Raw genomic sequence first — 27,429 nt, forward strand, 5'->3', positions numbered from 1 at the left:
TGTCTCTGTACTAGGGTGTAAAACGAAGGATCTGTGAGTGCCTGGGTCAGGGACCATCCAACAAAGCATGCTACATGCAGGGGATCCCCGTGGGGGACAGCATTTAACTTCTCGCTCCCTGAGCGGGCAGGAGCTGGGCGTAATGTGGAGGCAGCACATTCAGTCCCTAGAGGAGGGAGCTCCATGCCTCATTCCTGAGTTACTTTCCAGCTGACTTGGGAGGGGCTCTGGAAGGAACCACATCCAAAATTCCTCAGGTGACTTAGACCCAGTGTGGGAGCTTTACATGGGTGGGGATGAGTGAGGAAGGAAGGAGGGACTGGAGATTCCCATCTCTGCCTGCCGTCACCACCACTAGGGATTTCCTGATGATGAGAGAGACTAAATACCAAAATCAAATCTTCTGGCAGAGTTTGAGGCAAGAGAAGCTAGTCAAGGCAGTGTGATGTAGCACAGATTGGAGTAGATGAGGGGAGAGAATCTTGATTAATGAGGGAGAACGGCATGGCATAGATGAGTTAGCTTGACATCGCTCATCACGTGGGATGGGTGGGGCCCATGTCTGGAGGGAGGGGAGAGCAGTGTCTCCTACCTGACAAAGGTGAGGAGAAACAGGGATCCCAGAACTCCATAGAAAGGGATGTACATGATGAAATAGCGCATGTAATAACTGAAGGCCCAGGCCAGGTCCTAGGGAAAGAAAGAAGAGATAATGCATTAGAGGCAACGTACCCTCCCCTCACCCTCACTAACACCCCTCCTTAAGCCAGCTCTCTTTACAGAGTGGACAGAAACCTCTTCTCTCCCTCCCCAGATAAGGTTCTCTCCACCATCCACATGGGACACGGTTTGACACACAGAGCAGAGACAACCTTTCACTCACCGCCCAGAACCTGCGTCTGATCATGGTCATGATGATTTGCATTTGGAAGTACACGGGGATGAGGAGAGGTGGGAAAACTGAAAGGCAAACAAAAGACAGCAGATGAGGGAGACAGGTGTGTAACATGAGGTGAACAGACATGCTGGGGGCCTGAAAGTAAGAGTTGAGGCAAGAGCTTGTGAAGGGGAAACCAGATCTCTGCTACTGTCTCTCAGCAAAGAGAGGAGGCATTTCCTCCATGTCCTGCTCACCTTCTGGTATGGAAGATTCTAGACCAACAATGAGCAAACCCAGGACTTCTGCTGACATGTTCATCTACTGGGGGCTGCCTCCTAGACTTAGTCACTTGCCTCACTTTATTTAGCCTCTTTGGTGGTGATAAGGATCCATGGATCTCAATGATGATGTCACGGAGGAACTGAGGTGCCTGCTTCTATTGCAATTAAGCTGTGAAAGGGATAGTGGGCCCTGGATAGGGAGGGATTAGTTAGGAAGTGAATAGCTCTGCTGAGGCAAAAGGGAGCCGCAAGGTAAAGATGCATCCCCTCTATCTCACCATATAGGGAAGTGTAGGGGGCCGGGGCATACTCACCTAGGAAGAAGTACTCATGCTGGTGGTTGTAAGGTAGGTATTTCAACTTCTTCTTGCCATACTGGAGGGGGAGACAAATGACAGAGAACTGTCTTAACTCATTACACCCATGGATATGAGAAAACTCTCCTTGGGCGGAGACTCTCGATGACACCTCTTTATATTTGGTTAACTCTCTTTAGTCAGAGCTGAGGATTTATGGCCTAATCCTACCCTACTGAAGTCAAGGAGGGTTTTGCCATTGCTTTACATGGAGCAGGAGCAAGCCCTTAGAAAGCTGCCTTAGCATACAATACCTCCTTCTCCAAGGCTATGTCTAGAGTAGGAAAATAGGTCATGTTTTGAGACGTGTTAACTGATTGTTGTCAGGGTTGATCTTGCCCTGCTAATACATGTTTAATCATGACTTCCCTATGTACACTAGCTGCAAGCTCCCATTTAAAATCATCTATCTTGAGTACTTATTTGGTCCCTATTACTAAAGTACCTGAGCACCTCTCAGTCTTTCATGTACTACGAGATAGGGAAATGCTGTTATCCTCCTGTTACAGAGGGGGAACTGAGGGCAAGAGACTGAAGCCCAGAGTTTTAAAGGTGTTGCTCCACTCAGGGCTTGTCTACACTATAGCCAGGATCGATGCTGTGGTGATCAATCCACCGGGGGTCGATTTAGTGGGTCTAGTGAAGACCCGCTAAATCGACCGCTGATAGCTTGGATGTTGACTCTGGTACTCCACCAGATTGAGAAGAGGAAGGGGAGTCGATGGGAGAGCGTCTCCTGTCGACACAGCCTAGTGTGGACCCCACGGTAAGTAGATCTAAGCTACATCGATTTGAGTTACGCTATTCACAGAACTCAAATTGCGTAGCTTAGATCGACTTTTCCCTTTAGGTCTCAGTGTTTCAATGCCTAACTGACTTAGGAGCCTGTTTTGTTTTCAAAAGTGATATAGGCACTTAGGAGCCTGAGTCTTATTGAAAAGCAAGTTGTCTAAAAATGGATGAAGCAACAGAGGGTCCTGTGGCACCTTTAAGACTAACAGAAGTATTGGGAGCATAAGCTTTCATGGGTAAGAACCTCACTTCTTCAAATGCAAGTCATCTCTTGTATCTGAAGAAGTGAGGTTCTTACCCACGAAAGCTTATGCTCCCAATAATTCTGTTAGTCTTAAAGGTGCCACAGGACCCTCTGTTGCTTTTTACAGATTCAGACTAACACAGCTACCCCTCTGATACTAAAAATGGATGGGTTCTGGCTTCAAGTTTTCATGAAAGAAATGGAAAATTGTGGCCACACTGAAAAGGTACTGTGACATTTTTAGTCAAAAGCCACGTTTCATCAAATAAAATATTTTGAGGAAAAAATATCAATCAGCTCTAATAAACATGCACGAGTGTCATAACCATCCTTCGGGCAAGAGGAAGGAAGGTCTAATGGGTAAGGCACTGGAGTGGGATTCAGGAGATCTGAGGCTAATTCTCAGCTCTACACAGCTTTCCTGGCTGACCTCGATCGAGCCATTTCATTTCCTTGTGCTTCAGATCCTCATCTGAAAAACAGGGATGATAATTCTTCCTTTCTCCTCCTCCTCCCCTTTGTCTGTCTTATCTATTTGGGTTGTATACACCTCAGGGTAGGGACAGGGCCTAGCACAATGGGGGGCTGATTTCAGTCTCTGCCTCTAGGCCCTGCTATCATATCAATGAGAGGCCAGGGTGCAGTAATTGCAACTAACGTACTTTATCATATGTCTACACAGCAAAAAATCCAGCGGCAGAGAGTCCCAGAGCTCAGTCAACTGACTTGGACTTGAGCAGCCTGTGCTTTGGGGCTAAATATAGCAGTGTAGATCTTCGGACTTCGGCTGAAGCCAAGACCCAAGTGTGACAGTGCACCCCCTAAGGCTTTATGGAAATATGCTTACGAATGTATATATGACATAACTGGAATATGTTTTATGCTACATATGCCATGTAACATATCTCTGTAAAGGTTATGATCTACTGAATCTATTCCTCCTATTTGTATGCATGTGTCATTTTTCTATTCGAAGTTATGAATATTGGCTGTGTACTTGCTTGATTTTTAAGTATCCTTAGTAAAGCTTTTGGTCAGCTTCTTGAGAAAGGAATGTGCAAATTAAGTGCCCAATCAAGAAACACTTAATGAACAATGGGTCTTGGAATGCTCCAATCCACATAAGAAGTCTACTTGAGGACGTTCAAGGTGGCATGTGAACCATGGCCGCTACCTGTAAGTTCTGAGTCATGCGTGGACATGTGACTTGCCCATGTGACTCCAAAACTCCATCTTGTAGCTGGAATTCTACACGGGGGAGGAAGGGGTATCCACCCACAAGAGAAAGTCTATTTAAACCCCTGGGAGACCCCTCCATTTGGTCTTCAGCTGGCTCAAGAGATAGCCTCTCCATCCGCAAGGATACCTGAGAGAAACTGGAACAAAGGACAGTAACTACAGGGGGTGTGAGTGATTGCTGGACCCAGACTAGAAGGAGACTAGTCTGTAAAAGGAAGCTTACTGGAACACCTCTGAGGGTGAGGTTTTATCTGTATTCAGTTTTCTTACTGTATTAGGCATAGGCTTGCGTGTTTTATTTTATTTTGTTTGGTAATTTACTTTGTTCTGTCTGCTATTACTTGGAACCACTTAAATCCTACTTTCTGTATTTAATAAAATCACTGTTTACTTATTAATTAACCCAGAGTAAATATTAATACCTGGGGTGGGGGGGACAGCTGTGGATCTCTCTCTATCAGTGTTATAGAGGGTGAACAATTTATGAGTTTACCCTGCATACGTTTTATATAGGGTAAAACGGCTTTATTTGCGGTTTGGACCCCATTGGGAGTTGGGCATCTGAGTGTTAAAGACAGGAACAGTTCTTAAGCTGCTTTCAATTAAGCCTACAGCTGTTAGGGGACGTGGTTCAGACCTGGGTCTGTATTTGTAGCAGGCCAGCGGGTCTGGCTCAGACCAGGCAGGGCACTGAAGTCCCAAGCTGCCAGGGCAGGAAAGCAGGGGCAGAAGTAGTCTTGGCACATCAGTTGGCAGCCCCAAGGGGTTTTCTGTGATCCAACCTGTCACATCAAGTCTCAGAGCCTGGGCTCCAGCCCGAGCCCAAGGCTCTAGCCTGAGCCTGAACATCTACCCTGCTATTTTTAGCCCCACAGTGTGACCCCCAGAAGGCCGAGTAGTTAACCCAAGCTCTGAGACTCGCTGCTGCAGGATTTTTTTGTTGTTGTTGCTGTGTCAATGTACTCTAAGGTACAATTCAATCCATTAAAACTGCACCTCTGCAGTGTTAAGTTTGAGATTTAAGTATACCGACAATCAGAAATTCATAATTAGTCTCCCCGCAGCATCTGTAACTCAGCCAAACTGTGCAGAAGTAACAGCTTTTAATCCTGTGTGCAGTACTGGCTGATACCGCTTTTATTACAGTTTGTTACTGTATCACACTACAGGTCTGCAGCAATCAGAGGATAAAGTTTCTTAGCAACATCAGTAGTTATGGCAGTCGAGATCAATTACAATAATAGCCATAAAAAGAGTGGGCATGCACAAGTGAGTGAGGAATCAGATCAGTGGCTGTTTGGTAGTCTCCAGTATGTGAACTAAATCTAGGGTTTCCATCTAGTTTCCAGAGGACAGGTGTCCCCGTCACAAAATACTGTCACCAATTGATAGTGATGGTAGGTGGCAGTGGCAACAGAGAGGCCAAAGATTGACTAGGCCATATAGTCTGAAAAGCCCTCTCCCCTCTGAGTGATCCCTCCCATCTGGGTTAAGGCATAAGAATGGCCATACTGGGTCAGACCAATGGTCCATCTAACCCAGTATCCTGCCTTCCGATAGTGCTGATGACATACTCTTCAGAGGGAATGAACAGAACAGGGCAATCACTGAGTGATCCGTCCCCTGTCATCCACTCCCAGCATCTGGCAGTCAGAGGCTTAGGGATATCCACAGCATGGGATGTGTTCCTGACAACCTTGGCTAATAGCCATGGATGGACCTATACTCCATGAACTTATCTAATTCTTCTTTGAACCCAGTTATAGTTTTGACCTTCACAACTTCCCCTGGCAATGAGTTCCATTGGTTGACTGTGCATTGTGCGAGGAAATACTTCTTCACACAAGGATGGGGCAGTGTTGGGAAGCTTGGACTGCTGCTGACTGTTCTGTGGGTAGGGGAGAGTTTCCTGTGCTATCAATCCAATACTCATTGCCAGTTGTCTGATGTTCTCAGCTCAGTGTCCCCATCTGGGGTTCCCTTGCTTTAAACCTTTGATCTGCACGCTCATTCCTGTTTCCTTCTTTTGTTGTCAACTGATTACTTGGGACCTCTGGCACCTCCTTCATCTGAGGGGGTGTTCCTTTAATTCCTGGTGGCCTCCACTCACCACCCCAGACTTGGAAATAGGCCACTCCCTGTCACCAGTTGTCTAGGGTTCTCTGGACAGTGTTCCCACACTTGTGTTCTCCTCTTACTTGTTTATCTTACTATTTCTCCCCACTTCCTTGTTCATTTCTATCTTGATTGACCACTGTTCCATTTTGTTCCCTTCCCTCTGATTGAGGGGCATCACCAGGGACCTGTTCCATGTCTTCATCCGAGTTCAAACAGGCTAACACCTTTCACCATTAATACATTCACATGGCCTGTGGGTCACTGGTGATTTCAGGAATTACAGATTTATGAGAAGGGAATTAAGTGTGGTCCAAGTTCTGCAAGGCTGCACTAGGGTAAGGTTTCAATATACAAGAGTGCAAGCACATCCAAGCACTGATATAGTGCTCATATTTCATACACTCATCTTGGAAGACAGAACCAATTCCTTCATTGCTATAAGCACCCACATTCTGCTCAGCTATTTGTGCAGTGATGGGACCATCATCCTCAAAACCTAGCTAACAGGGGCCACCTCTTCAAATGGTGTAAATCGGCAAATTCCATTGACATCAATGGAGTGGCACTGATTTACACCAGTTGAAGATCTGACTCCTGATATCTAGCTACCATAGTGTAATGGTTGATTAGTGGTTTGTTATGGTCCATTTGGGGTCACTCATTTCAGTGACATATGGCTAGACCTTTCTGTCTTCATAGAACACTCTCAGTACCTGTGCAGGTAACTCATCTTTTAGGCAGCCTCTCTATCATGTATCTGGAATTAGCTTCTTTGTGGCCTAGAAGTGGGTTGTGGTGGCATGAGTGTGCACCAGTATTTTCTTTTATGTCTTCCTATATTCTGTTTGTTACAAATGCCATTGCCATGGTGTTTCAGATCCACACGTTGGCTTTCTAAGCTTTTTTTGCTGCATGTCCTTATGCTGATACATCATATATTACTATTGATCTTTATGATACCCCTCCCTTAGGTTTTTGTACAATACAGACAGTAAATATTGTGGCCCCAGATAATTGGATTTAATTGCATTACCTTAATAGATACAGTTACTGTGTGCAGTGTGGCTGACTCATAGTTGCCTTGGGAACCATGGCTCTGAACCTGAGCTGTTGTAAATCAATATAGCCCCATTGACTTCATGGATTTACATAGTCCAATATCTGGCCCCCTGTCTTTTGAGTTTATGGATTTTTGCAGGACTAGGTTGTGTCCCAAGGACACCGCCCATGCTTGAATTGCCCCAGGAAGGAATTACATCTCAGGGAGCTGCAATTCCCTCTGTGTTCCCCGCTTGCTTCACGGGTATAATATACTGGCAGTAAATTACCATTCACCCTGCTATTCTGGCTCAGCTCTGCTGGGTGGTGGATTGGGAAATGCAGCCAAAGCTTCACTTATTCCCTGCCCCACCCCCACTTGCTCCAGTGGGGAAGTAAGTAAGCATGCAGCACCTTTTACCCCGGCATGACCAGACCCAAAGCCTGGAATGCCCATCCAGGGGCACACATGGGGAATTCCTCTCCCCTATGCCCCTATAAGGGCATGAAGTACAACCAAGCCTTTGGTGTTTAACACATCAGCACTACAATTGCATTAATGTAGGTCTCTCCTCTCCCCGCCCCCCAGAGTTTCCTCGTGTTTTTCCCCAAGCAGAAGACACAAGAGGAAACCATTATTCTGATGTAACCATGCAATCTGCTCTAAACAGAATTTGCCAAGGCTCCAATGAAGTGAAGACTCCTGTTTGTACACAAATTTAGTAAGGCATTTCTTTCAATATTAGATCAACTTTTTAAAGGAATTTGCTTTGACTGCTCACAAGAGGTACCTGTCCTCACAGAAGAAATAAACCAATGACAAGTTGGAAATATCAGAAAGAAACCCTGTTTGTGTTAAGTCAGCAAAGGAGTATTCTGCACCATTTTATCCACACTTGGATATCTCAGAACAATGGGATGAAAATTTCCCTATTTCTGCATTCTCTTCATTCTCATTCCCTAGCTCTCAAGCTACCTAAAAATATGATCACCTTTGGGCTGAAAACAGGCATGAGAAATTATATCGACCACTGAACTTTCTGGCCCTCACATCTTCTCAAATTTTGATCCAAACTCCTGTCAGAAAATATAGATGCAGGGAACATTTCCTCAAAGATGAAGTCTTAAGAGCCGAGGTCTGGTCCTCCAGACACTGATCAACCTCTGTCCTCACAGAAAAAGTTCTCTAAAGCCCACCAGCAGACACCACTTCCTTGTCTTACCTCAACGGGCTGAGAATCTCCCAGGACAAAAATATGCAGCATGTTCACATCTGGGTCCTTCTTGAAGATGTTGGGCTTGGCATGATGTTGGAAGTGACGATGATTCCACCAGTTTGCTGAGGCACCCTGGGAAGAGGGAGGAAATGTTTAGTAAATGGGGAGGCATGGTTCCCACTAATGGAGAGATGATCCCCCCGCTATGATATTCATTCACTTGTATATTCTAAACCGCCCATGGCATATAGTTTATGTCCAAACTCTTAGCTACCTGTGAAATTGTTGTAAGAGTGAAGAGGCTAAATCCTCTGCTCTGACAGGCTGATTGGTACCAGCTGAGGATCTGGATCTGTCAGGATTAGTATATCATTTAAAAAAAATGCCACTCACATTGAGAAAAAAGAAGTTAGCCTTGCTTACATGTAACTCCTAATATTTATATGCTGCAAAGACCAGCAGACAGACATCCCACCAGCAGGGGAAGCACAAGATAAACAGCATCCTTTACCCAGAGCTCTGTTGTCTTCAGTGTCATCACCCATTTCATGGATGATGTCAAGAATGATGTAAGCAGGCAAAGCCATGTTGGCTTATGCAATGGAAGAAAGAATATGAAAAGAATCTCTCTTTGCCCAATGGAAAAAAGACAAAACTGGCCAGGAAAGAAATATTATTTTCCAGTGTCTAAGAAGGTTTTAATGGAGAGTATTAAAAAAAAAAGACTGGACCGTGTCCCATAAGGGTCCTATATCCTCATTTCCCTCTGGCACTTGTGAAACACAGTGCCAAGCTGTCCCACTGCCAAGGATGCTCAGGCAGAAGGCCAGCAAAGCACTTGCCTTGTGACTGGTGATAAGCGTTGTGGGCAGCTGGCTGCTTCCAAGAATTCAGAGTGGACAGAGAGCCTCCATCTCACAAAGCTGCCTTTAGTTTAGTCATGTTAATGAGCATTCATAGGTTACTTGCCCCTGCTTACACATGTTGGAAACCGGTTGTCCCAGGACTGGGCAATCTGAGAGCTCTGGTTGCAATGAATAACGGGGCATTGTTGAGAAGCTGGCAGTGAGGGAATAGCCAACCCCAACGTGGGAGCCCTCGTTTTTAGATTGCTGCAATAAATTGCTTTGTGGTTTTTTGGTGTTCCCTGTTCAGGACCTGCAAGTGATCATCTATAAAGTGAAGAAGGAGGAACACAGAGAATTGTGAGATGGGCAAAGGTCCAACATTGCCCCTCCTCTCCCCCGGAAGGAAAGGAGCTGTATCATGTAGGCTATGCCCATCTAATCCTAAAAGATTATCCTCTGTTCAGTGCTCTAGAGGAAGGGAAATCCTGCCTCTTCACCCCAGATCCCTGCTGATCTCTCTCTCTGAGATATCATCTCTCTGCTCTGATATTTTGCCTGCCTCCTCCCTTGTTTTTTTCTATACTGCCAAATGTGCCCCGAAGAAGAAAATTTATCTAGACCCCAAATCTGGCAATTTGCTTAACCTTGTCCATGCAAATGAGACTCTCCATATTTAATCCCTTTTTATACACCAGGAAGAATGGGCTTCTTCTGCTAGGACTGCCTATTTCCTCTCCTTGCATTAAAGCAGGTTGGGTAGCAATTGAGCATTATTTGTGCTGCTTGCAAATTGGGAAATGTCTGGTCAGTACCACCCAAGCTGGGCCTCAAGAGGGGTAGAGGGACACTGTCACAAGGTGAGAACAGAGCTGTGGCCAAGGAGGTTACTTGTTGCTGTGGTTTTCAATAGATGATGCCCCACCTTGGGTCTGGACACAGTGTTGTCTCACTGCTGCCTTTTAATACTTTTTATTGCTAGTGCGGTCATTCCATGCCTGAGGTTAAAATGGCCAAGGCCAAACTAAATATGCATCTAATAATGCCTACCATTCCATCCCTTTGTACAAGACTCCACACTGTAGAGGTGGATCGTTTTGCCAGCTATATTGTATAGGACTCTTGTGTTGGACCCTATCCTGGACTGAAGTTCTAAAATTGTCCCGAATGGGTGAGAGATGGCAGGGTGGTCGTTTTAATCAATAAACACATTACTTGGGCTTTATGTAGGGAAAGTGGCGGGAATGGGGAGTAAAGGAGATTGTATAAATGCTTCATTTTAACAATCTTATGGGCCAGATCCCCAGCTGGTGTAAATCAGCATAGTTCCATTGGTGTTACTGGAGCTATAATGATTTACACCAGCTGAGGATCTGGCTCCCCTATCTGAGCCTCCAAGAACTCCACCTGGAATCTGTCACTAATTCTTCCTCCCTGCTGCTGCTCCCTCTGAAAGGGTGAGATCCGACTGGCAGGCTGGGGTTTATGGCTTTGACACCTACAGTCTGTGAAATGGGATGGAGTGGATCCCCAGTCTCCTTTGCTGCAATCATTTCCTTTCTGCACAGTGTGTGCTGGCATCCAGCAAATGACCTTTACCTTCAGGTGCCCGATGACAAACTTGTGGACGATATGGTTCCATTTAGACTTCTTAAAGACAGAGAGGTGTCCAAAGTCATGCTGTAGCCACCCAGCCTGGGCCTGCAGAGGAAAAAGGACCAGGGGTGACAGGGCTGCTTGAAATCAAAGGTAAGTAAGAAAGGACACCCAGAGTGGAAGGCAAGTATTGTGTGTCTGTATGAAATATGCACAGTCCTATGCACAGAAAAAGTGTGGAAGGGGGAGAGTTTTGTATTAATTTCATTGGTATTGGATCCATGGGAGGGGGACGTGAGACAGGCAGTGGACTCAATGCATCCGAGTGTGAGGCAGTGAGTAGGCGCCCTATGAGCAAGAGCAAGGCAGTGAGGGGGCTGAGGGGTGCATGAGGTTCATGAATGTTCTTCCAAAGTGAGTGTTGTGATAGTCCCGGCATGAGGTGCTCTGAACGACTGGATGCACTGACAGGTCACCTGTCGTGGAAGCACATGCACCCCCGTTACTCCATGCCATTTCTCACCTGGGAGGTTGCAAGGATGCAGGAAAGGATAAAGGTTGTGATCCAGCCAGTGCCGTAGTATGAAACTAGTAACCAAGCCAAAGCTTCCATCATGATGATGTGACCCAGGTAAAGGGAGAAAAATAAGGGATCTGCTTTGAACAAATTCATATCCTCTGCTGTCTTTCTCAGGGCCCGGAAATCATCCACCAGCTGGGGCTGCAAAATGGAAATGCAGGATTTAAGATGCACCTTCTTTACATGTGTGAATGTGTCCATTCAAGCTTGGGCTTCCACACTATAACCCCTGCCTGTTTTGGAGTCATCAGCTTCCCCAGAATGGGAGAAGAATTAGTTTCTGTACTCATGCAGTCTTCAGAATTTCTATACTGCCCCCCACAGGAACCTGATCCTAGTCCCTACCCTGATGGGTCTTATCCCACCTTCTGAATTACAATTAAAATCCAGATCCTCAGCTGGTGTAAGTCACCCGAGACCCACTAAAGTCAATATAGCTATGGCGATTTACACCAGCTGGTCCAACACCTCTCCATTTATCCAGTCTCAGTGCTCCGTAATTCATTCCATATAGGCTATAAAGGGACATCTCCCCTCTCCTTGGGGAAGAGAGAATTCAGTCTCTTCACTTATGCATAACCCTGAACCTCTGCTGATGAGAGAGTATAGTGCCAAGGCAGCTCCATTCTCTTTGGGATGTGTTCAGTTAGCGTGCAGTCACTCATGAAAGCAGGTCAAGAGGTAATGCAGGTTAATGTAGTCACTGCTATTGTGCATGAAACAGGCATGTCATAAACTCAGGAGGCTAAAGAACAATAAGGAAGAGAAAGGGTTTCACTTTAGGAGTCAGTTGTGCAGTGCACAGGGTCTGAATAATGAATGAATGGAACATTTGGGACTTGCATAGAGCTGGACACATTGACATGGAGTGGATAAAGGGCCCTGTTGTGTTACAGCTTCACAAGCACAGTGCTCGGAGCGAGCAGTTTGTTTCATCTCACCCACTGGTGTTATTGCCACTTACTCCACAAACATGGCCCTTTCACAGACTTCTCCATTGCTGAGAGCTAATCAGGACAAGTCCATATGAAGTTCAGAGTAGTGTTTGCTTGGGCTGCGTGGTCAATGGTATGGAGCAGAGGATGGAAGAGAGTTCAAATCTGCTTTAGATGACAAGCAGTCTCGTTTTGATGGCCTCATGGCCTTTTGTCCATAGCACAAAACTGACATGCAGTATGGAACGATGGGCAGACCCGGGTCATGAGAATTTGAGCAACAGGGTTATTGACTAGAGATGAACTCCAGCCACAAAGACTGGATCCAGATCTTGATCCATATTTATCCAAAGTTTGCAAGTGTTCAAATCGGTGAGTTTGAACTGGGCTCTTCTTTAGTTGTCACAGATCAGGCCTGAACTGCACAGGCAGAGCTGTTGAAAGCCTGCAGGAGGGGAATAGCAGGGGGTGCTGCAGGTCAGGAGAAGTTGACTTAAGTGTTGCCTGTCCCTGCACCAGTCAATACTGGGACATCCACATGGCCACACAGAGCTGTCTGACTGTGGGTGTCTTTCCCTGCAGTTTCCTGCACTTGCTAGAGCTGTCTATAGTGAAGAAGGCTTGTGAATTATATGTAGTGGCTTTGCACACAGGAACCTGGAGGGCAGCTTTGTAGATAAATTGCGGCATGACCAGACTCTTCTCCAGAAACAGAGCCCACAGAGAGGGGTTTGCAGCTACTCACGTTTTTGCCTCGGTCCTGGCTAGGTTCCCCTGGGGCAAGCTCTCCAATCAGTAATGGCTTGAGAAACTTTTGCACAAAGCTGGGGTCGAGGTGAAAGGCCCAGAAAGCATCCTGGATTGGAAACACAGGCAGACAGATGGGATTCAATAAAAGCAATTGCAGTGGTCCTTTCCTGTTTGTTCCCAGCAATGACTTCTCCTCAGGGTTTCCCCCACATTTCCCCCAAGCAGTTTCCCCAATTCTGGTGTCAGTTGACTGTCAGTACCCACAGTACACAACTCTTTCAGTGCAGTGTTCCTGGTTCTAGCAGATGCTGCTAGAATTAGATGAATGAATATGCAGTTTGTAGACAAAGGGCCAGATTTTTAAAGGTATTTAGGTGCCTAAAGATGCGGATAGGTACCTAGAGCATGCTCTAATTCCCATTGATTTCAGTGGAATTAAGCACCTAGGCAAAAAGAAGTCCAATATATCTTTCACCCCAGTTAGAAGCTGTGAATTTGTCTGCCTTATGTATCAGAAAAACATCTCTCAATATGCAGATGATCAGTCTCATTCTTTCAGTACAATGTCTCTAGTAAGCCCTAAAGGATCTGAAAAGAAAGATATTAAATATAATCAAAGAATGTATGGATGATGTCCACTAAATTTAGAGGAATGATTAAAGATTTTTTGAGGTTTTTTTCTAAGTTAGTATTATTATTTGCATTACCAACAATACAAAAAATAATAAAGTAGGACCCCATTGCACAATATAAACACCAGAACAAAAGGACAATCCCTGCCCCAAGGAATTTTCAATCAAAGTGTAAGAAAGTGAAAACAGATGCATATAGACAAATGGAGGAGTACAAGTAAGCAAGGAGACAATATTGGTCACCGTGCTAGACAGTGGTCTCTGCACACCAACAGCCTTCTGTAACTCTAAAAGTGATATGAATTCCAGAGAAAAAAGAATATTGAAAGCCTGTGTATAGCTCTAAAATATTCAATGAAAATGCTTAAAAGGGGGGAATTGCAACTCCAGGCTTGGAAGCTTGAATGCCCAAGCCTGAGCTCCAGCCCAAGTTGCAACAGCAAAGCTCTGTCTACACAGCTATTTTTAATGTGCTAGTTTGAGTTCCGCTAACACAAGTGTTTGGCTCTGGCCTGGGAGACTCGCTCCCAGTGTAGACATACCTTAAAACATCCATAGTACTGAAACAGCAGTATGTCAAAGTACAGTATGGAACTTTTAATGCACAGAAGCAGTTAGCGCATGGCAAGCTAGCGTGCTATATATTTACACTCTGGCTTCTAGACTAGACTAGACTAGATGCGATAAATCCACCCCCGCTGGATCGATCACTGCCTGCCGATCCTGTGGGTAGGGTAGACATACCCTAAGTCTCTGTGTAGACAAGCCCTAAGCAGCCTGCTCTCAGAAATATTATGCAAGGTAAAAGTTGACCTGAGAAAAACCTTGTGTTAACATTAGTAAGCGAACGCTCCCTGGACGCAATAAAAAAGGGTTATCCAAATTAAATTCTGTTCAGATACTGGCTATAATATTTATCCAATTGGCAAATCTGATGGTTAGATTTCAGCTTTAAAATCTGACTGGAACCTCAGCAAATTCATAAAATTGACCCCCACTTATGCACCCAGAACATGCCAGCTCCCACCCAGTGGAGGGGAAAACGATAAATCCATTTGTCAGAGAGGTTTTCTTCAGAGTTTTCAAGGTGTTGGATAGTTCCCTCCTTACAATGTGCAAGGTTCTGGCTCTGCTACCTGGAGACCCTGGATGGGATGCAGAGGCCAAGTTGCTGAGTCAGCCAAAATTCTGCACGGGGCTCCCCCGTCAGTACACACTGCATGTGTGTAACAAATGTTCCTCTCTGTGCTTTGCCATTTCCATTGGTGGCAAAACCTTGACTCTTCCTCCATCCCTTTCCTGCTCAGTTTTAGGTACCTAGGTCCCACAGGTGCTGGCAGGGAAAAGGGACTATACTCCTGATGGCATTCTGACTGGCACTTTAGTTTTACACACCCCTCCCACCACAGGAACTGGCCAGAATCTGGCCCAAAGTGGCAGTGGGGTGGGGAGTTTCTCAAAAGCAAGGATCCCTCCCTCCAGCTCAGTCATTTCTGTTACAGCAAAATTCTGATATTCACTCCAGAATCTTCACAGAACTTCCACCCAGTGAATTTCAACAGGTCCACATGGTACTGAGATCTACTGTCACAAGAGCCACCACCAGAAACCTGCTTATTTGTTTAAATTGCCAAATTCCTTATCTATGGTATTTCCCTTTGCTTGAGAGATCACAAGGGGACTCAGGCTTTGTTTTCTTTTGCCTGACACTGTCCATTACCTAGTGACCTAGCCCATTGCCAGCATGTGGATTTTCACTATTCACACAATGAGACTGGCTAATGTGGTCACTGTGTCACCCAAGGAAATAAGGTTAAGATTTTCAAAGGAGACGAGGTATTGGCCAAGGTCTCCGAGCCTGGAATAGAACCCAGGAGTGTTAAGTCCCATCTATTGAGAAGGGCCTAGCAAACAGAATACAGAAAACTTGGGAGTCTGTAGGAGGGAGTTCAGGGGATTTTCATCCTTTCTTCTTTAAGGCAAGGGACTAGAAAGAAAAGACAATGATGGCTACGGAGGTGGCGCTAGAGGTGTCCTGAGGAGAAGTGGAGACAAAGACTGGATGCAGAAGCTGCGGGTTGTATAATATCTTTGAATGGGTACCTGATGAAAGCTATTTACGTATGACATGCCACCTGATAGAGCTCATGGCAGAAAAGATCCAAGTGCTAGAGATCCACCTGGAGATGATGGTGGAGTTCAGATGGGGATTTGAAGACATGAGAGAGGAAAGGAGGGAGGACTGTAAAGACACAAGAAGTGATAACATAGTTTGTTACGAAGGATTGCAAAAGAGGTTCTACTGGGATACTGTTAAGGGTTAGATATAGACCCCCAGGGTCGGATTTGGATATGAATAGAGAACACTTAAATATTATTAGAGAGTATCATTAAATACTACTGGAAATTGTGCCATTTTGGGAGACTTTAACTTCCCAGATATAGATTGGAGAACGAATGCTACCAATAATGGTAAGGCCCAGTTACTCCTGGATGTGGTAGCTGACAGATTTCTTCACCAAACCGTCACTGAGCCCACAAGAGTTGATGCTATTTTAGACTTGGTTTTGGTAAGTAGTGGGGACATTATAGAAGAGCTGGTCATAGGAAAAAACCTTGGATCGAGTGATCCCAAGTTGATTCGGTTTAAATTCAATGGAAAGATAATCCGAACAGGTTGGCTGCTATGTTTTTTTTTTTACTTCAAAAGGGCAGTCTCTGAGAAAATAAGGGAACTAATTAGTGATGTCAGGTCGACCAAACAGCTCAGGGGACTTAAATGTGGAGAGGGCTTGGAATTTCTTTAATTCAACAGTGCAAAAACTGTCTGGAATTTACATCCCAAGCAAGGGGGAAAAACTTGTAGGGAAGTGCCCCAGATTTAGCTGGATGAACAACCACTTCATAAAGGAGACGAGGAGTAAACAAAGAGCCTACAAGGAAAAGAAGAAGTGATTAATCAGCTAAAAAAGCTGCATCATGGAGGTCAGAAAGTGTGAGGAGAAGGTGAGAATTGCCAAAAGTCAAACTGAGTTGGACCTTGTCAAAGAAATTAAAACAAACAGTAAAAGGTTCATTAGCAGTATAACTAAAAAGAGAACAAGAAAAGAAGTGGGGCTGCTGTGCAGTGAAAATGGGATAGAAATTAAAGATAATCTAGATATATCCCCAGTAAATTAATACTTTGCCTCAGTTCTCAATAAAGAAGACAAAATTGGGAGTCATTGTCAATGAAGAGGAGGATTGGAATATCATACGGGGGAAAATGGATGATCTTGAGGACTGGAGAAAGAGGAATGGAATGAAATTTAATAGCATAGAAGTGTAAGGTCATGCACTTAGGGACTGATAACAAGAATTTCTGCTGTAGACTGGGGCCTCATCAATTGGAAATGACAGAGGAGGAAAAAGACCTGGAAGTATCAGTTGATCACAAGATGGTTATGAGCCACCAATGTGATGTTGCTCTGAAAAAAGCAAATACCATCCTAGGATGTATCAGGTAAAATATTTCTAGTAGAGACAGGAAAGCATTAATGCCATTGTACAAGGCACTGGTAAGAATGCTGTGTATAATTATGAACAGCTGTGTTCAAGAAAGATGAATTCAAATTGGAACAAATGCAGAGAAGGGCTGGAAATTAGGTTTCTTATCACCAGAGTGAGGTTTGGGACCATACTTCCTATAGGAGTAGTGGAGACCAACAACCTAACTAGTTTTAAGCTGGAGCTATTATGTTAATGAATGGAATTATATGATGGGGTTGCCTATGATAGCAGGGGACTGGGGTCTGTAATTTAGAGCTGGCCCTTTCAGTCCTGTGGCACCTTAGAGACTAACAGATTTATTTGAGCATAAGCTTTCGTGGGCTAAAACCCACTTCATCGGATGCATAGAATGAAACACACAGAAAGAAGATATTTATACATACAGAGAACATGAAAAGGTGGGAGTACCCATACCAACTGTAAGAGGCCAATCAATTGAGATGAGCTATCATCAGCAGGAGAGAGAAAAAAACCTTTGAAGTGATAATCGAGATGACCCATAGAAGGTGTGAGGATATTTTAACATGGGGAAATAGATTCAATTAGTGTAATGACCTAACCATTCCCAGTCTCTGTTCAAGCCTAAGTTAATTGTATCTAATTTGCATATTAATTCAAGTTCAGCAGTCTCTCTTTGGAGTCTGTTTTTGAAGTTTTTTTGTTGCAAAATTGCCACATTCAAGTCTGTCACTGAGTGGTTAGAGAGGTTGAAGTGTTCTCCCACTGGTTTTTGAATGTTATGATTCCTGATGTCAGATTTGTGTCCATTTATTCTTTTGCGTAGAGACTGTTCGGTTTGGCCAATGTATATGGCAGAGGGGCATTGCTGGCCATTCCTGTCTAGGAAATGGACCGCTTGTGTGGATTGGTCTAGGCTGAGTTTGATGGTGGGATGGAAATTGTTAAAATCATGGTGGAATTCCTCGAGGGCTTCTTTTCCATGGGTCCAGATGATGAAGATGTCATCAGTGTAGCACAAGTAGAGTAGAGGTGCTGGGGACGAGAGCTAAGGAAGCGTTGTTCTAAGTCAGCCATAAAAATGTTGGCAGTGCTGCTGACTTGAAGGTATATATTGTCCCCAAATGTGAAATAGTTGTGGGTGAGGACAAAGTCACAAAGTTCAGTCACCAGGTTAGCCATGATATTATCGGGGATACTGTTCCTGATGGCTTGTAGTCCATCTTTGTGTGGAATGTTGGTGTAGAGAGCTTCTACATCCATAGTGGCCAGGATGGTGTTTTCTGGAAGATCACCGATGGATTGTAGTTTCCTCAGGAAGTCAGTGGTGTCTCGAAGATAGCTGGGAGTGCTGGTAGTGTAGGGCCTGAGGAGAGAATCCACATAGCCAGACAATCCTGCTGTTATGGTGCCAATGCTTGAGATGATGGGGCGTCCAGGATTTCCAGGTTTATGGATCTTGGGTAGCAAATAGAATACCCCTGGTCGGGGTTCTAGGCATGTGTCTGTAAAGATCTGTTCCTGTGCTTTTTAAGGGAGTTTCTTGAGCAGATGGTGTAGTTTCTTTTGGTAATCATCAATGGGATCAGAGGATAATGTCCTGTAGAATGTGGAGTCCTGTTCTTTTTGTGGATACAGACTAACACGGCTGCTACTCTGAAACCTTTCAGTCCTATGTTCCTATTGGTCTAAACACTCATTATAAACACTCAGTGCTCATTATCATAAACACTCAGTGCTCATTATCCACAACTGACCTGTATAGGAGTGTGATGGGTTGGATCACAGAAACCCCCTTGGGAACTGCCAACTGATGTGCCAAGACTACTTCTGCCCCTGCTTTCCTTACATACACTGGGTTAATTAATAAGTAAAAAGTGATTTTATTAAATACACAGAAAGTAGGATTTAAGTGGTTCCAAGTAGTAACAGACAGAACAAAGTGAATTACCAAGCAAAATAAAATAGAACATGCAAGTCTATGCCTAATACAGTAAGAAAACTGAATACAGATAAAACCTCACCCTCAGTGGTGTTACAGTATGCTTCCTTTTACAGACTAGTCTCCTTCTAGTCTGGGTCTAGCAATCACTCACACCACCTGTAGTTGCTGTCCTTTGTTCCAGTTTCTCTCAGATATCCTTGCGGATGGAAAGGCTATCTCTTGAGCCAGCTGAAGACCAAATGCAGGGGTCTCCCAGGGGTTTAAATAGACTTTCTCTTGTGTGTGGACACCTCTCCCACCCCCTGTGTAGAATCCCAGCTACAAGATGGAGTTTTGGAGTCACATGGGCAAGTCACATGTCCATGCATGACTCAGAACTTACAGGTAGCAGCCATGATTCACATGCCACCTTGAACGTCCTCAAGTAGACTTCTTATGTGGATTGGAGCCTTCCAAGATCCATTGTCCGTTAAGTGCTTCTTGATTGGGCACTTAACTTGCACATTCCTTTCTCAAGATGCTGACCAAATGCTTAACTAGGGTTACTTAGAAATCAAGCAAGTATACAGCCAATATTCCTAACTTCAAGTACAAAAATGATACATGCATACAAATAGGAGGAATGTATTCAGTAGATCATAACCTTTACAGAGATATGTTACATGGCATATGTAGCATAAAACATATTCCAGTTATGTTATATATACATTCATAAGCATATTTCCATAAAACCTCATGGGGTGTAATGTCACAAGGAGATGAGCTCTTTTCAAAATCTGTCCTAAATTGTAGGTGCTGAACCCTTCTGAAAATACTGGGCTAAGAGCCTGATCCAAAGCCCGTTGGAGTCAGAGAGTCTTTCAGCTTACTCCAACAGGCTTTGGATCAGGCCCTAAAACTGCTCTGTCCACCTCAGTTTTGCTGGAGGAAGTGGATGAGCAAGGAGGAAGAAGGGGGCATGTCAATCTGAGTCATTTAAATTGGGGCTAAAGAAACACAGAGAGGAGGATATTAGCATCACTGTATGAGAAGCAAGGGCTGTAGCAGGGAGAAGGTGGGGAGCCAGCAGGGGGAGGGGGAGAAAGAAAAAGAAAGTCTATGGGAATAATGTAGAGATTAGGAAAGCTGTAAAATACCAGAGTCTCAGCAGGGGGGAAGAGGCAGAATATGCTGCCTAGTAACATTGAATAAAGTAAGCCAAAAAAAAATCTGATTTACATAATGAACATTTTTTCAGGGAGTCAGGACTTTCCCATTAGTTCTGGGAGCAATTTGATCCCTTTCCACCTCAACCAGGGAGAGAGAAACCTTTCTCTTATTGGGTTAGGGTGTATCAAAGTGTCTAAACAATCCCTCTTTATAAGCAAGTGAGGATCAAAGTGAAAGCCTGTTACCATAAGGGATGATTTGCAGTCAGATAGGTTCAGTTTGTGCCTTTACTATGTTGGGAGATTGGCCCTGATTTCAGTCACTGGCTGCACCAGTGCAAACCCCCAGTGTGGACAAGGAAAGCCATGATTTGCACAGGCACATTTCAAGCAGGGGTGAGACCCATTGGTTCCCATCATCGTAGTTTGCCTTGTGAACACTAAGGGTTAGCACCGATACAGCTACACCAATGGCTGAAACTGGGATAAATCCCCAGTGTCAACAAGGCCTTCAGCACAAGCTTCCATTGGGTACAGTTTGGAACTGTTTCTGTTTGGTCCTCTGACCCAGCCCAAGCAAACTTTGTCCTGAGTCACTAGTTCTATCTATGTACCCTATACAGACGCCCCCTGGGTTACGCAAACCCGACTTACGCAAATCCGCACTTACGGAAAAAGTTCTGTAAGCTAGAAATGGGGGGAGGGGTTGTTTTTTGTTTTTGCGTAATTGCCGGGTATACGTTTCCGACTTACGCAAAATTCGAGTAATGCAAGGCGTTCCAGAATGGAATGCTTGCGTAAGTCGGGGAGCGTCTGTATATGTATATAGCCTCCATTGCTGTAGTATCTGAGCACCTCACAATCTCTGCTGTATTTATGCTCACAACATCCCTGTGAAGTAGGGAAGTGCTACTATTTCTATTTTACAGATGGGAGCTTGAGCTACAGGGAGCCAAGTGACCTGCCCAAGGTCACACAGGAAGTCTGTGGCAGAACAGGGACTTAAAACCAGCTTTTCCAATCCCTTGGCTAGTGCCCTAACCACTGGCCCATCCTTCCTCTTACCTGACAACAAGCCTCCATGGGTATTCCCTCAAAATGTTAATGCAGGTCACTAGACTCCTTCCTCCTCACTCCCTTTGTGGGACTGATGTCACCTCCAGAAGATGACCCAAAAAGGAAGTAAGAGAGGATGGCGGTAACCAGAATTAATGTTTGGGGGTGAATATCCAAGGACTCTTGCTGCCAGGTCATGGAGAATCAGCCACTCAGAGCAAAGGTTCTGAGAAAAAAGAAGGAGCGCTCGAATCACAAAGGAAATTATAGAGAATATCTGATTAGCATCATTTCGTTCATGGGAAAAATGAATCTTCAAGGGCAGTGGTTCCCAAACTGGGGTTCGTGAACCCCCGGGGTTTCACAAAATATTACAGGGGGTTCTTGGGAAAAAATTCCCTAATGGCGGACATAGCTGTCCATAGGGACCCTGGGCAGCACGGGGCCAGCAACCCGGAGCCTTGGGGACTTCCAAGAGCTAAGCAGATCAAAGCAAGCATATCTATCACACTGAGGAGATTTAAACTTCAAGACTCCTCATATGAAATAGAAAGGGAGGCAGTTATTTTTTGCTGTTTTTAAAATTAAATAGGCTGCTAGTATTGTTTTTAAATTATTATGAAGAACAAGTTTAAGCTTTGTTGTAACGTGCGTTGTTTGCTTGGACAGCTCAAGACCTGAATTCTTGTGTAGGAGGAACTCTTTGAGTTGGCTTCTTAAATACCTTCATGCTGTTTCACATCTGATACTCCTTGATGAAACATAGGAGCCAGAGGCGCCAGTACGAGGGGACGACGAGGGTCACGTGCTGCCCCCGCGTCGGCGTGAACCCCCCCCCCCCCCCCGCAGGTCCCTCCCCTTTCTTTCTGGCAGCCCCTGCTGCCCCCCCCCACTTTTCCGGCGGTGCCCCCCAGGCCCCAGGGTGCACGCAGGCTTTGCCCCCGCACCCCTTTTTTCTACTGGTGCCTCTGATAGGAGCCTTGTCTTATAACAGGCTTAATCAAAACTGATACAAGCTACAAAAGTGAGATCTTGGAAGTGTTGCTGTTTTCATAATGTAATTAAAATACTGTAATGATAATAATTAATAAATAGTGTGTAATAAGCATGTCATAAAAACACATTTTATATTTCCAAGATCACTGCTTTTCTAATTTATGCTGAGGTAAGGGAGAAAATCCCTGGAAATATTCATTTTTAGGAGGGGGTTCACGAGACTTGACATTTTAGTGAAAGGGGTTGTTAAAGTTTGGGAACCACTGTTCTAGGGGCTGGCTCGTGCTCATCATGATTACAGCCAGGGAGCTGTCTCTTTCTGATTCATGTGGTGTTACTGGAGGGCAGCTCAAAGAAGCATCTTCTGCCTGCTACTCAGCTGTCCACCCCCCACCCCCACGGTTATCCTACCAATATCCCCTCCACTTTCTTTTAATGTATTCCCCAAATACACGACATGCATTTCATAATGCTTCCAGGTAGAGAGTCTGCCCTGGATGCTTCCTTCAATCCATTTATTTTGAGGGGCCTTAAAAGTCTCACTGTGATGGGTTGGATCACAGAAACCCCCTGGGGGCTGCCAACTCATGTGCTAAGACTACTTCTGCCCCTGCTTTCTTGCCCTGGCAGCTTCGGACTTCAGTGCCCTGCCTGGTTTGAGCCAGACCCACTAGCCTGCTGCAAACCCAGACCCAGGTCTGAACCACGTCCCCTAACAGCGGTAGGCTTAAACTGAAAGCAGCTTAAGAAGCATTCCTATCTTTAACACTCAGATGCTCAACTCCCAATGGGGTCCAAACCCCAAATAAATCCATTTTACCCTGTATAAAACTTATACAGGGTAAACTTATAAATTGTTCGCCCTCTATAACACTGATAGAGAGAAATGCACAGCTGTTTCCCCTCCCCCAGGTATTAATACATACTCTGGGTTAATTAATAAGTAAAAGGTGATTTTATTAAATACAGAAAGTAGGATTTAAGTGGTTCCAAGTAGTAACAGACAGAACAAAGTGAATTACCAAGCAAAATAAAATAGAACACGCAAGTCTATGTCTAATACAGTAAGAAAACTGAATACAGATAAAACCTCACCCTCGGAGGTGTTCCAGTAAGCTTCCTTTTACAGACTAGTCTCCTTCTAGTCTGGGTCTAGCAATCACTCACACCACCTGTAGTTGCTGTCCTTTGTTCCAGTTTCTCTCAGATATCCTTGCGGATGGAAAGGCTATCTCTTGAGCCAGCTGAAGACCAAATGCAGGGGTCTCCCAGGGGTTTAAATAGACTTTCTCTTGTGTGTGGACACCCCTCCCACCCCCTGTGTAGAATCCCAGCTACAAGATGGAGTTTGGGAGTCACATGGGCAAGTCACATGTCCATGCATGACTCAGAACTTACAGGTAGCAGCCATGGTTCACATGCCACCTTGAACGTCCTCAAGTAGACTTCTTATGTGGATTGGAGCCTTCCAAGATCCATTGTCCATTAAGTGCTTCTTGATTGGGCACTTAACTTGCACTCTCCTTTCTCAAGAAGCTGTCCAAATGCTTAACTAAGGCTACTTAGAAATCAAGCAAGTATACAGCCAATATTCCTAACTTCAAGTACAAAAATTATACATGTATACAAATAGGAGGAATGTATTCAGTAGATCATAACCTTTACAGAGATATGTTACATGGCATATGTAACATAAAACATATTCCAGTTATGTCATATATACATTCATAAGCATATTTACATAAAACCTTATGGGGTGCACTGTCACACTCACTTTTCTATGGGGAAAGACAGAAACGTGCACACATAAAAAATGCCAGGGTTGCCCTTGAGTCCCCTGTTGTTCTCACACCTTACTCCCATTCTCAAGGGAGATCCCAGGGGCAGTGAAGTCATAGATTCCCTCCATGTGAGCATGACAGAGATTCATTAAGTATGTCACAGACTTATGCAGAGAGGGGAATGTTTCAACATACTCCAATAGCAGTCTAGAGAACACCAGCTCCTGAATATTTAATACTGAGTTCATCTCTCACCACCAGAAAAAAGAGTGCGACAATGACTGACGAGTTCTTGTGTCATCAGATATACCTCTTGTATTGTATCTGCAATTTCTTCTAGGCCGTCAGGTCATGGGTTCAAGCCCCACATAGGGATTTGGTATAACCCTCGGTGCTATAGTGGGGGATGGAATGGGAGATGTGATATGAAATAATTGGATATGTTACATTCAGATCTCTTCTGCCTGTCCCCAGTTGGACATTGTCCAGATGAGTTGAAGCTTCCTTGGTGTTGCTAACATGTCAGTGGGAGGGGTTGTCCTGGCTTTTCCCAGTAAAAACAGTTTTTGACCTCCAGAGATGTGTGAGTTGTAGCTGTGCACCAAAATGGGTGCCCTATTTGCCATCCCAATCACAGCATTATAGTATCCAGGCTCTTGCTTTGTGAAGCCCTTGGGACACTCAACAGTTTAAAAGGCACCATGGAACACACTGCAAATCTAGTCTGTCTTCTCAAGGTCTAAGGCAGTATGACAGCTGTCCATGAGATGAGGCATAAACAGAATGCCACAGGCACCAACTGTGAGAACACAGTGAGGTGTGGCCTGTGTAGGACGAACTCTGAGCATGGGCAACCCATGACAGATAACCAGGCTGGCATGGGCACTCTTGGTACAAACATCTTTAGAGGTAGGCTCATGCTGAATGAATGGGTTGTCATGGGAACCATCAATGTCAGCAGCTTTAGGGACATCCTGTGCTGAGTGAACACATGCGATCATACACCATCAGTGTGGGTGTTCATAGGTGACCCAGAAGAAAGGGCCAGTGTGGTAGCAATGATATGAGCTGCCTTAGTGGGTGGTGTGTGTGACACGAACAGGAGCTGCTGCTGTCAATGCCCTTGGGAGTTGGTTCATGACAACTGAACAAGCTGGTGTGAGTCCTTAGGTGTAACCCATGATGGAGGTACAGGCACTGTTGGTATATGTTCCCATTGGGCAGCCTGGGATGGATGGTCAGGCGCTGATGGTGTGTGTTGCCATGAGGCAGCCTGGGATGGATGGTCAGGTGCTGATGGTGTGTTGCCATTGGGCAGTCTGGGATGGATATTCAGGCGCTGATGGTGTGAGCATCCTTAAGGCTGGGGACCTTATAAGACTCAAGAATGTGAATTACATTGCAGAGTTGTGTTTTTGTCACTACCGCCTTCCCCTGAGCACTCCCAGTTCATAATTTCCCGAAGCCCTCAGTTAACTATGTCAGTTTAGACTTGATATCCTTTTACAGCTGCATGAGAGGGGCATTTTGTGGCTGATGATTGTAGATACATAGAAAAGTTGTGAGCCTGATACAGATTGACTCCCTTTCACTGACAGGGTTTGGCAGCGGGTGCTTGAATCTGAACCTACATTGAGATCATTCTGCCTCCTACTGTACAGGGTTGCACTGAGGACTGTGGAGTGGGATGTAGTTGGGGAAGCTACACAACAGTGATGGAACCACAAACCTGTGGGACAATCCTTGCAAAGACAAGCTGAACCCGAGAGCAAGACCAAATGCCCTTTGAGTGACGAACTGGAGACATCTGAGCCAAAGCGGTCTCTCATTTGTACTGTCTGCTGCTGCAACCCTTCTGGTTTCAATGGGTTTGTACTAATGCAGCTGAAAGGAGAATATGGCCCATTTGCAAAGCCCATTCATTCAGAGGCTTTGCTCCAAGGGTACAGAGGCAGCAAAGGAAATCATTGTGTGTGCAGCGAGCGGCGGGCTGATGGGCTGGGAGGAGCACAGACTCGGTGGCTGCGCTCCTGGGGCAGGTGGTTTGGGAACCCGCCGCCAGCGAGCCACGGGCCGATCCTGCAGCTGCTCCGCTCTGCTCTCTTTGGGCTGGAAGCCATGGAAACGGGAGGCAAAGCTCAGTGCAGCAGCAACAGCTGTGGCAGCAGCCTGGGAGAAACGGATCCGGTTCTTTCCTTACAAAGGGCGGCAGAGCCCACTAGAGACCTGCCTCCTGGGGGAGAGAGCAAAGCGGCTCCCCGCTCTGCCCCCTCAAGCCCCCCCTCCTGCAAGAGCCACTTCGGAGCCTGCGCTGCCCCCCCTGCTTACGCCCTGTCTTGGGGGCTGGCTAGCGGGGCTCCCCACGCGAGGGCCACCTGCCAGGCAGGGAGAGAACTGGGGATCGCTTGATCCCGGACTCAAGGGGCCGAGGCTGCACCAGACCAAAGGCAAACACCGGGGGGGGGGGGGGCGGAGGAGAAGCCTTGCGATTCCCCACCCACCCGCTTCTCACCTGGTGCCCCCGGCTGACTTCAGCGGCGCTACCCCGCGGCCAGCCCCACCCCGAGCCGCGGGCAGGTGTCAGAGCCCCCCGGAGGCGGCTGTGCCTTACCGTGGCATCTTCGCCGGCGTAGTGGCTGATCACCCGGGGGCCGCCCGGGTGCCTGGCTGCCCACGTGGTGATGTTGTAAACCTTCCGCTCGATCACCAGCCACTTGTCCGTCCGCAGGTTGTGCCGCTGGATCTCCTCCCAGCTGTAGAGCCGGCTCTGCGCCTCGCGCTCCCCTGCCTCCTCGCCTTTCTCCCCGCCTTTCCCCATGGGCGCCCCTCGCTCCGCGCTCCCCCGGCCCGAACCGCCCGCTGCCCCCCGGCCTGCCTGCGCCTCCTGGAGGGCGGCTGGAAGGAAAGAGCGTTTCCCCCGGGTTGAATTCAGCTGATCCCCTGTTCTCCCCCCTTCCCGCCTCTCATGTTCGCTCTGGGGTTCTCTTTGTCTTCCCTTCCCTCTCCGCTGCCAGCCCCTTTGCAGTCACCCCGCCCCGCTGCCTGCTCTGAAGTGCCCCCTAGGCTGCTCTTCCCTGCACGGATAGGCTTCCCCTCTCCGCTAATAACCCTGCTCTGTGGGAACCTCAACCCGCTGCCCTCCCCCTCCCCCAGCAGCATGCCCCTCCATTCATCACTGTGTGTGTGTGTGGGGGGGGGGGGGGGTTCCACAGTGATCAGCAGAGCTCCTGCACCAATCCCAGCTCGCCTCCCAGCAGAGCCGGAGGCTGCCATTGGCTGAGGTTGATCTTGCGAAGGGGAAAGCAGGCTGAATTCCAGCATAAACCCGAAGAAGCCTTGACATTGTATCCCACTGGGATTGGGGCCAGCTCCCTCAAGAGAGGCAGCAAGAAGGGGGTACCTAGCAAAGGGATGGAGGGGGGAAGATGTAATTTCTAATGCGCCTCTAATTTTTGTTTGGATTTGCATTTTGGCTTGGATTTTAGAAAGCTGG

At 46.0% G+C, this 27,429-nt stretch overlaps 1 protein-coding gene across 2 annotated transcripts in view; it reads right to left on the reverse strand.

Moving 5' to 3' along the window:
- The window catches only part of LOC135878483 (acyl-CoA 6-desaturase-like), a 36,083-nt gene extending 9,329 nt beyond the window's left edge, over positions 1–26,754 (reverse strand). The window contains exons 1-9 of one of the 2 annotated variants that reach the window (XM_065404163.1): positions 26,725–26,754; positions 26,548–26,679; positions 12,867–12,977; positions 11,130–11,327; positions 10,610–10,711; positions 8,172–8,297; positions 1,476–1,536; positions 884–960; positions 593–690 (exon numbers count right to left, since the gene is read on the reverse strand). In XM_065404163.1, the coding sequence (XP_065260235.1) occupies positions 593–690; positions 884–960; positions 1,476–1,536; positions 8,172–8,297; positions 10,610–10,711; positions 11,130–11,327; positions 12,867–12,977; positions 26,548–26,679; positions 26,725–26,754 (935 nt within the window). Of the gene's footprint in view, positions 1–592; positions 691–883; positions 961–1,475; positions 1,537–8,171; positions 8,298–10,609; positions 10,712–11,129; positions 11,328–12,866; positions 12,978–26,547 lie in introns of both variants that reach the window. The other variant, XM_065404162.1, reaches the window with a different exon arrangement.
- Positions 26,755–27,429: the final 675 nt, after the last annotated feature.

The sequence above is a fragment of the Emys orbicularis genome, chromosome 4 (assembly GCF_028017835.1).
Source record: "Emys orbicularis isolate rEmyOrb1 chromosome 4, rEmyOrb1.hap1, whole genome shotgun sequence".
In the NCBI taxonomy this organism is placed as follows: Eukaryota; Metazoa; Chordata; order Testudines; family Emydidae; genus Emys; species Emys orbicularis.